This window comes from Rattus rattus, chromosome 2, assembly GCF_011064425.1.
Source record: "Rattus rattus isolate New Zealand chromosome 2, Rrattus_CSIRO_v1, whole genome shotgun sequence".
NCBI lineage: Eukaryota > Metazoa > Chordata > Mammalia > Rodentia > Muridae > Rattus > Rattus rattus.
In genome coordinates this window covers 8,027,202-8,040,814 of record NC_046155.1, presented here as the reverse complement: position 1 = coordinate 8,040,814, position 13,613 = coordinate 8,027,202, and the positions used below count along the sequence as shown (strand labels likewise).

The 13,613-nt window shown below is 51.1% G+C and overlaps 2 protein-coding genes and 1 non-coding gene across 4 annotated transcripts; all 3 read left to right on the top strand.

Moving 5' to 3' along the window:
- Positions 1-2,376: 2,376 nt before the first annotated feature.
- Rplp2 (ribosomal protein lateral stalk subunit P2) lies at positions 2,377-4,728 on the top strand. 2 transcript variants are annotated; one of them, XM_032891439.1, is made up of 5 exons: positions 2,377-2,498; positions 2,697-2,820; positions 3,518-3,566; positions 4,403-4,501; positions 4,619-4,728. In XM_032891439.1, exons 2-5 carry the CDS (start codon positions 2,698-2,700, stop codon positions 4,690-4,692), a joined length of 345 nt encoding a protein of 114 aa, XP_032747330.1. In that variant the 5' UTR covers positions 2,377-2,498; position 2,697; the 3' UTR covers positions 4,693-4,728. The 2 variants fall into 2 exon arrangements, with proteins under 2 accessions (XP_032747330.1, XP_032747329.1); XM_032891438.1 differs by having other exon boundaries at positions 4,616-4,728.
- Positions 3,595-3,728, top strand: LOC116894991. The gene has a single exon (XR_004387182.1). It is a non-coding gene; the product is annotated as a small nucleolar RNA SNORA52 (small nucleolar RNA).
- A 3,513-nt stretch (positions 4,729-8,241) lies between the features above and the next one.
- Pnpla2 (patatin like phospholipase domain containing 2) lies at positions 8,242-13,319 on the top strand. The gene is made up of 9 exons (XM_032891430.1): positions 8,242-8,547; positions 10,321-10,553; positions 10,637-10,702; positions 11,057-11,266; positions 11,450-11,510; positions 11,611-11,754; positions 11,837-11,969; positions 12,157-12,279; positions 12,365-13,319. The coding sequence occupies exons 1-9, from the start codon at positions 8,361-8,363 to the stop codon at positions 12,642-12,644; spliced, it is 1,437 nt and encodes a 478-aa protein (XP_032747321.1). The 5' UTR covers positions 8,242-8,360; the 3' UTR covers positions 12,645-13,319.
- Positions 13,320-13,613: the final 294 nt, after the last annotated feature.

The following is a 13,613-nucleotide window of genomic DNA, read 5'->3' as shown; positions in this document are numbered from 1 at the left end:
ACAGGTGGTGGCGGCTCGTGGCTTTAATACCAGCACTCTGGAGGTAGAGATAGGTGGATCTCTGAGTTAGAGGCTAGCCTGGTTTACAGTGCTACACAGAGCAACCCTGTCTCAAACAGACGGACCAAAAATTAAAAAAATAAAAAATCACGACATAAAAAAGTCATGCCAGGCACGGTGTGCGTGTCTTTAATTGTAGGACTCTGGAAGTACAGGCAAGTGACTCTCTGTGAATTCCAGGCAAGCCAGAGTTACATGATGGGACAATGTCTCAGAATTAAAGAAAACAGAAGTTTGGAGAAATGGCTCAGCAGTTAAGAGCGCTCGCAGAATAACTTGGTTCAGTGACCAGCATCAGGCATCTCACAGCTACAACTCCAGGGGAGCCGACGCCTTCTTGTGGCTTCTGACGACACTGCACACAGTGCAAACCAAGAAGGAACATGCACTTTCACATTTTAAAAGTAATCCATAGTGTGATGACTCGCACCTTCAATCCCAGCACACAAGAGGTGTGGATCTCAGGGAGTGAAAGTGGGAGGGGGACAGAGAGTCTCCAGAGTCTGGTGTAGACACACACTTTGTTTTGTTGTTTCAAGACAGGGTTTCTCTGTGGAGCCAAATGGAGGGAGCAGGAGGGAAAGATGGATCTGGTGTAGAGGTACACTTTGTTGTTTTATTGAGACAGTGTCTCTCTGTGTAGCCTTGGTTATCCTATAGACCAGGCTGTCCTTAACTAAGAGATTCACCTGCCTTTGCCTCCCAAGGACTAGAATTAAAGGCCTGTGACATCACCTCCCGACAAAGCAAAGTTTTACTTTTTTTTTTTTTTTTAAAAACTTATTTATTTATATGAGCGTTCTGTTGTTCTGTCTTTTTTTTCTTTTCTTTTCTTTTCTTTTTTTCGGAGCTGGGGACCGAACCCAGGGCCCCAGGGCAAGCGCTCTACCACTGAGCTAAATCCCCAACCCTGTTGTTCTGTCTTGATACACACCAGAAGAGGGAATCAAATCCCATTATAGGTGGTTGTGACATGTGGCTGCTGGTAAGTAAACTCAGGACCTCTGGAAGAGCAGAGCTCTTAACTATCATAGCTATTAACCCCTGAGCTATCTCTCCAGCCACTAAGTTTTTAATCCCAACACTCCAGATGCAGAGTCTAAATACAGGTCCAGGATAGCCAAGGGTATGTAGAGAAACCTGTCTCAAAAAAAAAGTGGGGAGGGGGGGCGTTTCTAGATATGGCCGCAGTTACTAGGCCTCAGACGAACTTGGGAGTCATTAGCTCCAGCCCAATTTAGGACCTCTGGTGCCCAAGAATAGGAAATGATCCACAGAACCACAATTTTTTTTAAAAATTGGATATTTTCTTTACTTATGTTTCAAATGTTATCCCCTTTCCCGACTTCCCCTCTGGAATCCTCCTATCCCTTCCCCCCTCCCCACTACCTCTATGAGAGTGTTCCCCCACCCACTCCCTTCCATCTCCTCACTCTGGCATTCCCCTACAAGGGGGTGGGGTTTGAGGGTGGGCGGCATTGAGCCTTCACAGGGCCAAGGGCCTCTCCTCTCATTGATGCCCGATAAGGCCATCCTCTGCTAGGTATGTGGGTGGAGCCATGAGCCGCTCCATGCGTACTCTTTGATTAGTGGTTTAGTCTCTGGGAGCTCTGGTTGGTTGGTATTCTTCCTATGGGGTTGAAAACCCCTTCAGTTCCTTCAGCCCTTTTTCTAACTCCTCCATTAGGGACCCCATTTTCAGTCCAATGGTTGGTTGAGAGCATCTGACTATATTTCTCAGGCTCTAGCAGGGCCTCTCAGGAGACAACTATATCAGGCTCCTATCAGCATGCACTTCTTGGCATCCATAGTATTGTCTGGGTTCGGTGACAGTATATGGGATGAATCCCTGGATGGGGCCGTCTCTGGATGACCTTTTTTTCATTCTCTGCCCCAAACTTTGTCTCTGTATTTCCTCCTGTGAATATTTTGCAGAACCACAATTTGAACTCCTAGCTACCGACCCAGCCCACGTGCAACGAGAAAAGGGGTAGAAGGGAGGGTACTTCCGGTATTAAGGTGTTACAGTGATGCATCTTGGGACTTGTAGTTCGTCTCAATACAACCCGGGCGGGGCCTCCGCATTGCACGTTGGGAGCTGTGGAGCCGTGTGGCATGCTGGGAACGTGAGGCGAGAAAGGGGATTGAAAATTTCGCCCGTGTCCTCATGGATTTCGGGAGACTCTCGCCTATGTTACAGGAGCACTTGGCACTTGAAAAAACTCTTGTTTTTGTTGTGGGAAACACATGACCGGGGACAAGGCAAATTTCTTCCTTCCGGCGCACCCTATCGTCAATGGGAGGCGCCCCTGCGCGGCGCCGTGCGCGTCCCAGGGACTTCTGGGTAGCGGTTTACCCCCGCCCACTGCGTCAGCGTCTTCCTTTCGCCGCCGGACGCCGCCGAGGTCGCACGCGTGAGGTCTGTCCACCGCAACCGAGTGAGTACCCTGGCCGGCTGGGGCGCAGATAGTGGTTGGGACTGAGGGATGGACCGCGGCCGGGAGCCGAGGGTTGCATATTTTCCGTGATCGGAGGCCTGGTGCCTCACATGGTCTCACTTGCTGGTTAACAAGGAGTGGGAAGCAGAAGGCCTCTAGGGAAACCTCACCACCGTACCTTCTCTCTGTCCCATTCAGCATGCGCTACGTTGCCTCTTATCTGCTGGCCGCCCTCGGGGGCAACTCCAATCCCAGCGCCAAAGACATCAAGAAAATACTAGACAGCGTGGGCATCGAGGCGGACGATGAACGACTCAACAAGGTAGCTTGCTGCGCACTAGGACCCACTGGATCCAAATGTCTACTAGTAGCGGTCCTTAAAATATTAGGTCCGGATCTTACCCTTCGAGAAAATGTATAGGACCTGTTGAAAAGGGTGGAAGGAGGAGGCCTACACCCGTCTTAGTCATAGTTTTCTCTTTAATCCTTTTGAGGACCTTGTGCAGTCAAATCCGGGCATGACAAAGTCCTGCTCATCGTGCTTTTGTAGAAGTTTAATACAACTCGCTTGTGGGACATTATCTTTTGAGATCAGGTCTTACGGTGTAGCTCTGACTAACCTGGAACGCACTGTGTAAACTAGTTTCCTAAACTTTTTCCCTTTTGAAACTAACTTGGCAGTAAAGGACGTACGCCCACGAATGAGAAACATCTGGGTCTCCCTGGATCTATAGTTAGGGTTAGCTGATAAATGTAAGTGCTGGGAATCAAACTCTTAAGATATGGCAAGTCCGAGCTGTAGAGTGTGATCTTACCTGGAAAAAAACAAGTCTTCACAGAATCTTAGAATTTTAGTACCTAAAACTTGCCATTGCCAGCATCTTTGTTGAGAAGACCCAGTACTGTCTCACGGCTAGTTACTGGGGTAGGGTACAAGTCTAATATCCTCAGGACACCTTCCCGTGTCTGTCTCTGTCTGTCTTGCATTACTGACTGCTGGTTGTGGTTGTCTATTCCAGGTCATCAGTGAGCTGAATGGAAAGAATATTGAGGATGTCATCGCTCAGGGTGAGTTCCTGGGAAGTGAACATGTTTGTGGTCCATCCTAATCCCTGCTGGTCAGCCCGTGATCTGCCAGGCTTCGCTTGTGGACCAGAGCATCCTAGAAACCCTGCCAGAGTTGTGCAAGGCCTTTTTGTGTGCTTGTGCCGGCAGCGCTTCTGAACACGCTGGAGCTGGCAATGGGGTCACTTGTTGATTGCTCTTACCAGGATGTGAAAGCCTTTTCTGTGAGCAGGGACTCTGGGTGCTAAAAATTGGTGCAGGCTCTTTCTTAACTTTTATTAGGCATACAGATTTCTGGTACCGCCAGACTAGGTCTTATTTGCAATCTGAACAGTTAACTGTGCACGTGAGAAGCAAAACCAGCTCAGCAAATGACCTAGTCTGTGAACCTCACCCCAAAAGAGCTTTGGGCATTGGGTCACACGTTCTCTTGATTTTTAGTTAACTAAGTTTGTGGGTTTTCCTTTTCCTTTTTTTTTTTTTTTTTTTTTTTTTAGATTTATTATATATAAGTACACTGTAGCTGTCTTCAGACACACCAGAAGGGCATCAGATCCCATTACAGATGGTTGTGAGCCACCATGTGGTTGCTGGGAATTGAACTCAGGACCTCTGGAAGAGCAGTCAGTGCTCTTAACCACTGAGCCATCTCTCCAGCCGGAAAACAAGTCTTAAACAGTATTAATGATGTTCTAAGTGTGTGCAAAGTTGCGTTGTGTTTTAGAGTGAAAGCAGGTGGCAGTGGTGTTCCTTGGGTTGGTGAGTCTACCCTTACAGAACAGCCTTTCTGGCTGGGTCTCTGTTCTGTCTGGTCTCATGTTCTTTTTATTTTAACATAGGTGTTGGTAAGCTGGCCAGTGTGCCTGCTGGTGGGGCTGTGGCTGTTTCTGCTGCCCCTGGCTCTGCAGCTCCTGCTGCTGGTTCTGCCCCCGCTGCAGGTAAATAGAGGTCTGATGAGTGGGTGGTGATCGAAGGGGGGTTGGTGCTCAGAGTTTATTGTTGGCCGGGGCTCCTGGGAAAATCTGGATGCTTACTATGGTGTTCCTCCATAGCAGAGGAGAAGAAAGATGAGAAGAAAGAGGAGTCTGAGGAGTCGGATGACGACATGGGATTTGGCCTGTTTGATTAAGTTCCCCTGCCAATAAAGCCTTTTTATGTATCTTGAGTGGTCTTTAAACACTTTGTCAACGTTTAACATACAGTGTCTTCAGCCTAGGCTCACGCAGAGTGTGGAAGTATGTTGGGTTAATGGGGAGGAAGAGGATCCCAAGGTCCATTTACTTAGGGCCTTGGCTTTAGAGAACTGTCAGACCCTGAGATGGATCTTTGTAGCTTTCATTAAACATTCTTGGAAAACAGGTGTGGAAAAAACTGTGACCCTGGATTGAACTGCTACTTTGAGTAGTTGCGCAGTCTCTGCTGTAAGTAAGAGTGATCATAGTTCAGCACTCCATTTAGCTTGACAGTGAAGGTGTCCCTAAGTTTCCCTATAAGGATTGTGTTAAGGTATCATAACTTTTCAGAGTGTTCTAGCTACCTACTGGCCAGTTCTCTGCATTGTTCATACTTTGTCATGTGCTGGCTGTGAACTTCCAAGGCATACAGGCTGCTATATGGACCTGGTGAGACTGCAGTGTTGAGGGTCTGTCAGTCTTAGGGAGACAGATGACTTATTTTAAGAGGTTGGAGGAGATGCTTCCTGTGGAGCGTGGAGCCAGGAAGGATGGTGGGTGTAGAAAAGACACAACTAACCCTTGAGGTGAGCTATAAGGGAGCAGGTAAAAATGGGGCTGGGGTGGAGGGTCCCAGGGTCTCAATTCTAGTCTGTACCCTGAAGGAAGGGAGGAGCTAAGGTTCATGGGAGTTATCCAGCTCAAGATTCTGAGAAAGAGCAGCCCTGTTCTTGGCGCCAGCATCTCCCAGGGGCCTGAAGGGTGTGTACCCAAACAGCCTTACCCTCTGTGGAAATGAGAGCAGAGGTCCCTCTGAGCCGGGGCAGCACTGTCCCTCAGGCCCATTACTGGAACAAAATAGTGGAGAGGACCTTAAGTTCTTAGCAGCTTCTGACCACCATGATAAGCCATGGGCTTACTGAGGGTTTGTTTCCACCGTACCATTACCCTAAACTCATGGTCATATTAATCAGGACTACCAATATACACCTCACCTTGAGAACATTTGGTCTCAAATTCCATGTGTGGTCCAAGGCAGCACAAAAACAAGTTTACCTAGCATGAAGGACCTTTAAAATCAAAATTCTGAGCCAGGCAATGGCAGCTCACACCTTTAATCCCAGAACTCTGCAGGTGGAGACAGGTGAGTGAAAAAGGGCAAGTTCTGTACTGAGGTAGCACAGAGTGCTTTGCCTAGGATACCTTGGGTTCAAACCCCAGAATCTCCCCCCAACTAAAAAGTCAGATTCTGGAAATTGTGAGTTCTAATCAGCAGACTGAAGTTAAGATCCCAGCATCTAAGTCAGGTGATTCAAATACCTATAACACAAAATCCAGGGGGCATGCACCCCTTTGATTTTTTTAGGTACTTGCATGCACACACACTTTTTTTTTTAAATTTTAAATCAGAGACTAAAGAGTTGACTTAGAGGCTAAAAGTGCTGTCGACTGTAGCAGAGGACCTGGCCTCTGTTTACAATATCTATACTGGGTATTGGGTGGCTTGGTGGTTAAAGCCCTCTAGCTCCAGGGAGTTGGCCTCTTTTGGACCCCTGCACGTGCACTCAGTTGCTCATAAGTAGAAGTAAGCTGTGTGTTGTCCATGTGGATGGTAGAAGCTGTAAAATCTAGAGTTCAGGTCAGCCAGGGCCACAGAGACTGCTCACCCTCCTTGGATGCTCTGTCTATCTGGTTGCCAGAGCTCGACTCAGTAGGCCCAGAAGTACCCTACCTTTTGACTGTACAGTGGGTTGGGACACTGTTGACCTCACCTATTTGTGCACTTATGTTGGGTGTGAAGTCATTATAGGATGGGTCGTGACTTTAGAGAAATGTCTCCAGGACTACTTGGTTGGGCCTGTGGCCTTCACTTGTTTCTCTACATCTACCAGCCCCACCATGTTTGCTTCCTTCGTTCCCAGTTTAGTCCTTGTCCTTGAGACCACTAGAGAGATTTTAAAAACCAGCCCTGGCAACCATTCACCCAGCTCTTGCTCTGCTGATGCACACTTCCTTCTCTTGGTGGCTGACATCCAAGGGTTTTCAACATAACTGACCAGACCACCTGCCAAAGAACTGTACTCCATTTTCTGAGAAAACTTCACAAACAAAATGGCTAATAAACTAAACTGTGTTTCAATCTCATGACGTGTAAGGATCCCCTTGAGTGTGTTATTTTCAACACACTTCCTTCAGCTTCAAGCCTGCATGGCGTAGCTTTAAAAGGCTATTAAGCTAGGGGCCTCTAATTCCAGCATTTGTGAGGTGGAGGCAGGTTTTGAACTTAGGACTGAAGTCCATAGTTTACAGCAGATCAAAAATTAGTTTATTTTTAGATTAATCAGCTTGAAAACCCCTCCAAGCTACCTATATGGCTACTGCTGAGGGACTTTAGGCTTTTTTTTTTTTTTTTTTTTTTTTTTTTTTAAATATTTTATTTATTTATTATATGTGAGTACACTCTGTTGAGACACCCCAAAAGGGCATCGATCTCATTACAGATGGTTTGGAGCCACCATGTGGTTGCTGGGATTTGAACTCAGGACCTCAACCTCAGGTTAAGAGTAGTCGGTGCTCTTAACCACTGAGCCATCTCTCCAGCCCCCTGCACTTGCCTCTTAAGTGCCTCTCTTTTGTATGCTTAGTAAACTAATTTCATTCTTGCTGGTCCTGAAATTCTTTGTGGTGTACGTCAAGGATGTGGGTCACCTGAATAAAAGGCACTGGCTCAGAGATCTTCAGGTTGTATTGTTGGCAATGCAGTTGTACTAATGTGACAGGTCTAGAGCTGAGCTGGGAGTGAGAATTTCTGGGCGAAAAGGCACTGTCATCCACAACCCCAATCTTGTTTGGGGTGGGGTAAGATGAGGGCTAGGTTTTAGCTTGTCCCTCAGCTAAGGGAACAATCAGGGGAAAAGGTGAACACACCACTTCCTGGAACAATTAGTTGGGGTGAGGCTTTTGTCTGAGACCAAGTAGACCCCACAATCAGAGGAGCCAGGATCAGACAGCTAAAACCCAAGCGAGCAGCTAGGGTACGGAGGATACCCTATAATGGTAGAGCAGGACTAGAGTCTGTGACAATATTTGCTGGTGTCAGTCTGTTTGGCCTGTTGGTTTTGGGGGCTTTAGTCTGAGTGACTCAGGTTTTCAGGCCCATGGGGGTACCTATCACTGCGATTTCGCCCATGTTCTATCCAGCTCCTCTGTGTCCTGGCAGGTATCTCTGGAGAAGGAGGAGGCGCCTGCTCACAAACTCCCGGTGCCCAGATCTGTACAAAACTTGCACTTCTCCATGCGCTGGGGCTGCCTAAGTTGTGAGGTTGAAGGAACCGTGGAGTCGAAAGAGAGAAGCCAAAGCCTGAGAATCCCCCTCCAGATCTCTCAGATTGGCTTTGCCCAGCAGGTGTCGCGAAGGGGCGGGGCCTCGGGGGCGCGGCCGTTCCCTGCTTGATCCAGTTGGGTCGCGCGCCCAGGCCTTGCCCCCTGCCGACCAGGCCCCGCCCTCACCCCGCACTAAAACACCTCCTCCTCTGCCTCCCGGCACAGCGTCTCCGCCTCCGCCGGCGGGGACCCCAGGTTATCAAGACTGCGGGACCCACTGCCCGCAGGACATCTAATCACGATGTTCCCAAGGGAGACCAAGTGGAACATCTCGTTCGCTGGCTGCGGCTTCCTCGGGGTCTACCACATTGGAGTGGCCTCCTGCCTCCGTGAGCACGCGCCCTTCCTGGTGGCCAACGCCACTCACATCTACGGAGCCTCGGCAGGGGCGCTTACCGCCACAGCGCTGGTCACTGGGGCCTGCCTGGGTAAGCCGGACTGCGCGGAAGTTGGGCAGGGTGTGGTGGAGACCGCGCGGGCCGGTGGATGCTCTAGCGTCCCACGCCCAGCCCGCGTAGGGAAGCTGATCCAGCAGCTAGTGCAGTAGGAGCGGTAGAAAGGGGCATCTCTGCCTGTATCCCGGAACTATGACCGAAAGTCCAGTTCTGACCCCCGATCCGGGGCAGGTTCTAGTTTGTTTTTGTTCTAAGAGTGTCCAGGCACTGGGGTGGGGCCTGGCGCGCTCTGGGCTCTTGGCATTCTCTCTGATGCCCATGTAGCCCGCCTTAAGGGGCACAAAGGTTGGGGACCAGCAGGTGCTACTAGACTGTTATTGGAAAGAGAAAGTAAATCGTGGGCGGGGCCATGAGCGAGAGAGAGGAGGGGCATTGGTCTCTCCGAATTGGCTGCCAGCGGTCACTGTGTCCCCAGGCTCTGGCCGCTACAAACTGCTGTGACTCTGGGGCCTAGTACAAGGGTACCTCAAATGGGCATTTGGACACCGTGGCATGGTTCCTAAAGGGGCCCTCTGAACGCAGCTGGAATCAGGGCTTCCTCTGTCTTGGTGGATTGACAGCCTGACTTCCCAGCTGTAGCCAGCTGACCCACTTCACCGGGTGTTCATACTTATGTGCTTTGAAGGGTTTCAGCAGTACAGAGATGGGAAGGGGGGCTGGGTCTCACACTTCCGGCTACCACGTGGGTTGTTGTTTACAGCACACAACGTTCTTCCTCCTTAAGAGTCCTGGGAACTGCTGCCCATCCCCCGTCCCATAGGTCAGCCAAGGTGACAAGGGCATCCTGCTCAGCAGGAGTTTGTCTAGAGTTTTCTGCTGTCTCTTTCCTATCACCTTTGCCCTGAGGAGGGAAGAGGAGAAGGAACACAGTTCAAGTTCTTGGTACCTGGAGTTCACCCTGTGATCTTGCCCACTGGATCTCTTGCCCAGAGGCTCTCAGAGGAGTGGGTATAGTGGGTCTATAGCTGGTCTCGGGATATACATGAAGACTGAACCTGAGTTGAGCATGGGTTAGGGATGCCACTCTCACAGAACTATTCACTACCAATACTTTGCACAGGTGATTTTGGGCAGTTAGAGCCATGACAGTTTGCTTAGTGTCAGCTGTAAACCCTTGGTCTATATGACTGCCAAGGAGAGCATCTTCGAGGAGGGTATGGGTCCTCAGGAGGAAAAAAAAAAAAATCTTAGATTCTCCTCTCCCTGGCTACTGTACTATTGTTCTGGGTCAGCACCCAGGGCGTCCTAAGTATTAGAGTGTTTGCTTTTGGCTGAAGTGAGACAATGTCTTCCTAAGGAGTGGACCCACCACTTTAGCTCAATGTTCTTGAGCTTGTGTCTCTTTGGCTGAACTGGGCTTGGTGGGTCTGCCCACCTACTTATATCTGGCCAAGTAGGCGAAGGTTGAAGTAGGTCAGAGTTGACCCTCTGTCTTCCCCACTCTAGGCCACGTGCCATACCATGTTAGGCTCAGTGACTCATGGCGACAGGCTGTTGGGAAATACCAGGCATAGGGCAGGTTTTAGTCCCAGCTGGCCAGCTCCTGCTGTATGCCATCTCCAGGGTTGTGGCCTGCCTTCTACTGAAGTGGCAAAGTCCCAACTGTGAGCCAGTCCCCAGTGTGGGCATAGGTGTCTTCAGGGTCAATGGAATGTAATACATGTGAGTGTATCCTGGGTGTGGCGTCCTGGAGGAAGGATGGTGACTAAGCTGGGAATGTCCCTGATCCTGGCCCTACTATTCCAGGCGAAGCGGGTGCCAACATTATTGAGGTGTCCAAGGAGGCTCGGAAGCGGTTCCTGGGTCCCCTGCACCCCTCCTTCAACCTGGTAAAGACCATCCGTGGTTGTCTACTGAAGACCCTGCCTGCTGATTGCCACACGCGTGCCAGCGGACGCCTGGGCATCTCCCTGACTCGCGTTTCGGATGGAGAGAATGTCATCATATCGCACTTCAGCTCCAAGGATGAGCTTATCCAGGTAGACACTGGAGAAACTGTGTTGGGGGTATGGGAGTAACTCAAGGCAGAGCCTTGTCTACCACCCTGTGTCTTGTTCTTCAGGCCAATGTTTGCAGCACTTTTATCCCTGTGTACTGTGGCCTCATTCCTCCTACCCTTCAAGGGGTGGTAAGTATCCCTGCTTGGCCCTGTCCTGGAATGACAAGCATCATCTACTGTCTCTGAGCTGTAGGGAAACCGGGTAGAGGGGAAAGGCCACTGGGGCACCTCTCTCTCCCCCTTCAGTTCCTCACTGCCTGTTTGTTGTGTTGCTACGTCCCATGACTCAAAATCCAGGGCAGTCTTGGGGAGACTCCCATTTCTTCTGGCTGGTGCCCATTCCAACTCCATCTGTCTGGCCATTTGCTGAGTCCCCAGTGGCCCATGCCTAGTGGGCCAAAGGCTCACATGGAACTGAATAGGTCTGCCAGAATACCCTGCAGACCCCTCAGTGTGTGACTATGAATGTGTGTTCTTGCAAAGCGCTATGTGGATGGCGGCATTTCAGACAACTTGCCACTTTATGAGCTGAAGAATACCATCACAGTGTCCCCATTCTCAGGCGAGAGTGACATCTGCCCACAAGACAGCTCCACCAACATCCACGAACTTCGTATCACCAACACCAGCATCCAATTCAACCTGCGCAATCTCTACCGCCTCTCGAAGGCTCTCTTCCCGCCAGAGCCCATGGTGAGCCCGCACAGCTAGTCCTGACTAAGCACCAGGGGAGAGAACTCCTTGGGACTTCCGAGCCCCGGGACAGTGCTGGGGCTGTTCCAAGCCAGGACAGTTGTTGGTGGAAGTGGGTGTTGCAGGGACTCTACCGCAGTACCTCAGCCGCACCATTCTCGCTGATTTCCACCTCTGCCACAGGTTCTCCGAGAGATGTGCAAACAGGGCTACCGAGACGGACTTCGATTCCTTAGGAGGAATGGTGTGTGGGCGGCCCTGGGGTGGGAGAAGCTGGGCCTGCAGTGCCCCCTGCTGGCCATACACTCTAATGGCAATCTCTCTGTCACCCCACCCCACCCCAGGCCTACTGAACCAACCCAACCCTTTGCTGGCACTGCCCCCGGTTGTCCCCCAGGAAGAGGATGCAGAGGAAGCTGCTGTGACTGAGGAGAGGACTGGAGGGGAGGATCGGATTCTAGAGCACCTGCCTGCCAGACTCAACGAGGGTGTGCCATGGGGAGAGAAGCTTGGTTTGGAGGCCTAGGAGGCCTCCACTTCCCTAATTGACCACTACCTTCCTATCCACAGCCCTGCTGGAGGCCTGTGTGGAACCGAAAGACCTGATGACCACCCTTTCCAACATGCTGCCAGTGCGCCTGGCCACTGCCATGATGGTACCCTATACTCTGCCACTGGAGAGCGCAGTGTCCTTCACCATCCGGTGAGGATGGGAGATGGCGTCTGGGGAGGACACATCAACATATACATCAGGGGCAAAGGTCTAGACTCATCCATGAGCAGTGAGCTACGTGGGAGATTTGGGGAGAATAGGTCTTCATATCCTGCAAGTGAACATCAGATCCCAACCTGTTGTTTCTGACGCTCTGCTCTTGGTGCTCCCTTGTCAGTTTGTTGGAGTGGCTGCCTGATGTCCCTGAGGATATCCGGTGGATGAAGGAGCAGACAGGTAGCATCTGCCAGTATCTGGTGATGAGGGCCAAGAGGAAATTGGGTGACCATCTACCTTCCAGGTGAGCTGCCCTGACCGCCTGCCCACCAGGGTCCTGGGTCTTGGAATCGCAGATCTCCATTAAGCCTCCCCACCCCTCCCCGCAGACTGTCCGAGCAGGTGGAGCTGCGGCGTGCCCAGTCTCTGCCGTCTGTGCCACTGTCTTGCGCCACCTACAGTGAGGCACTGCCCAACTGGGTACGAAACAACCTCTCACTGGGGGACGCGCTGGCCAAGTGGGAAGAATGCCAGCGTCAGCTACTGCTGGGTCTCTTCTGCACCAATGTGGCCTTCCCGCCTGATGCCTTGCGCATGCGCGCACCTGCCAGCCCCACCGCCACAGATCCTGCCACCCCACAGGGTCCATCTGGCCTCCCACCTTGCTGAGAACCATCATTCTCGGCTCACCCGGCTACCAGCCAAGCTCCAAGGTGTCCTGCCCCACTCAGAGGAGCCCTGAGGCAGAATAAGACCTCTGTCCCCTGGCTCTCCCCCCTTACATGCTGTGGAATGAGGACATAGGACCCTGCACAGCTGCAAGTGGGTTTTTGATGGGAAAACTTTCACCAGCCACTCACAATGCTACTCCTGGTGGGGAGGGATGGGGAGTAACCCTCCCCCTCACCTGTGCCTTACCGTTCACCTTTTCAGTGCAGGGTCAGTCTTAAGAACTCCACATCTGCTGCTTCTCCCTGTTTTTCAAGTTTCCTTGCAGAGTACGTGAAGAATTATTTATTATTGCCAAAGCAGATATAATAAAAGCCACAGCTTAGCCTCGGCCGTCCTCACTTCTGCATGTCACTCTTGCCTCTGACTTGGGCAGCGACACTTTCTCCCAGTGGACCGAGGACCTGTGTCTCAGTATCTGACAGTTGGGCTTCACAGGGTTCTCTAAGTCCTGGCAGCTGGGGACCCTCTCCTACGGTCAGCCCTCTGGCAAGGATGTGTGTAAGCCGCTCTGTTTTCCCCAGGCTTGCTGACTGCCCCTTGGGCAGCGTTTCAAGGGTCAGTTTGGGAGTTTGAGACCCTTAGTATTAATAAAAACTAAAACGTTGGGCTCGAGTCGCTCCGTAGTTGAGCAGCTGTCTAATACGCACCAGGTCCGGATTCCATCTCAAGCACCAGGGGGAAATTGTTTACGAAAGGTGTCACCCACACATCCGGTGACACAGTGAGTGAGGGTGTGGAGTTGACTTCAGGGCTGGATCCCTGTAAAGGGTGAAGCGTCTGGAACTGAGGCCTGGGGACCAGGGAAGATCAGTTCCTGACCCACACTGGGGCATCTCGCCCAGGACTTTGTGCTTGGCTTCTCTTTGGTGGTTGTCACATGCTTCATTACCAGTGCCTTTTCCTGTG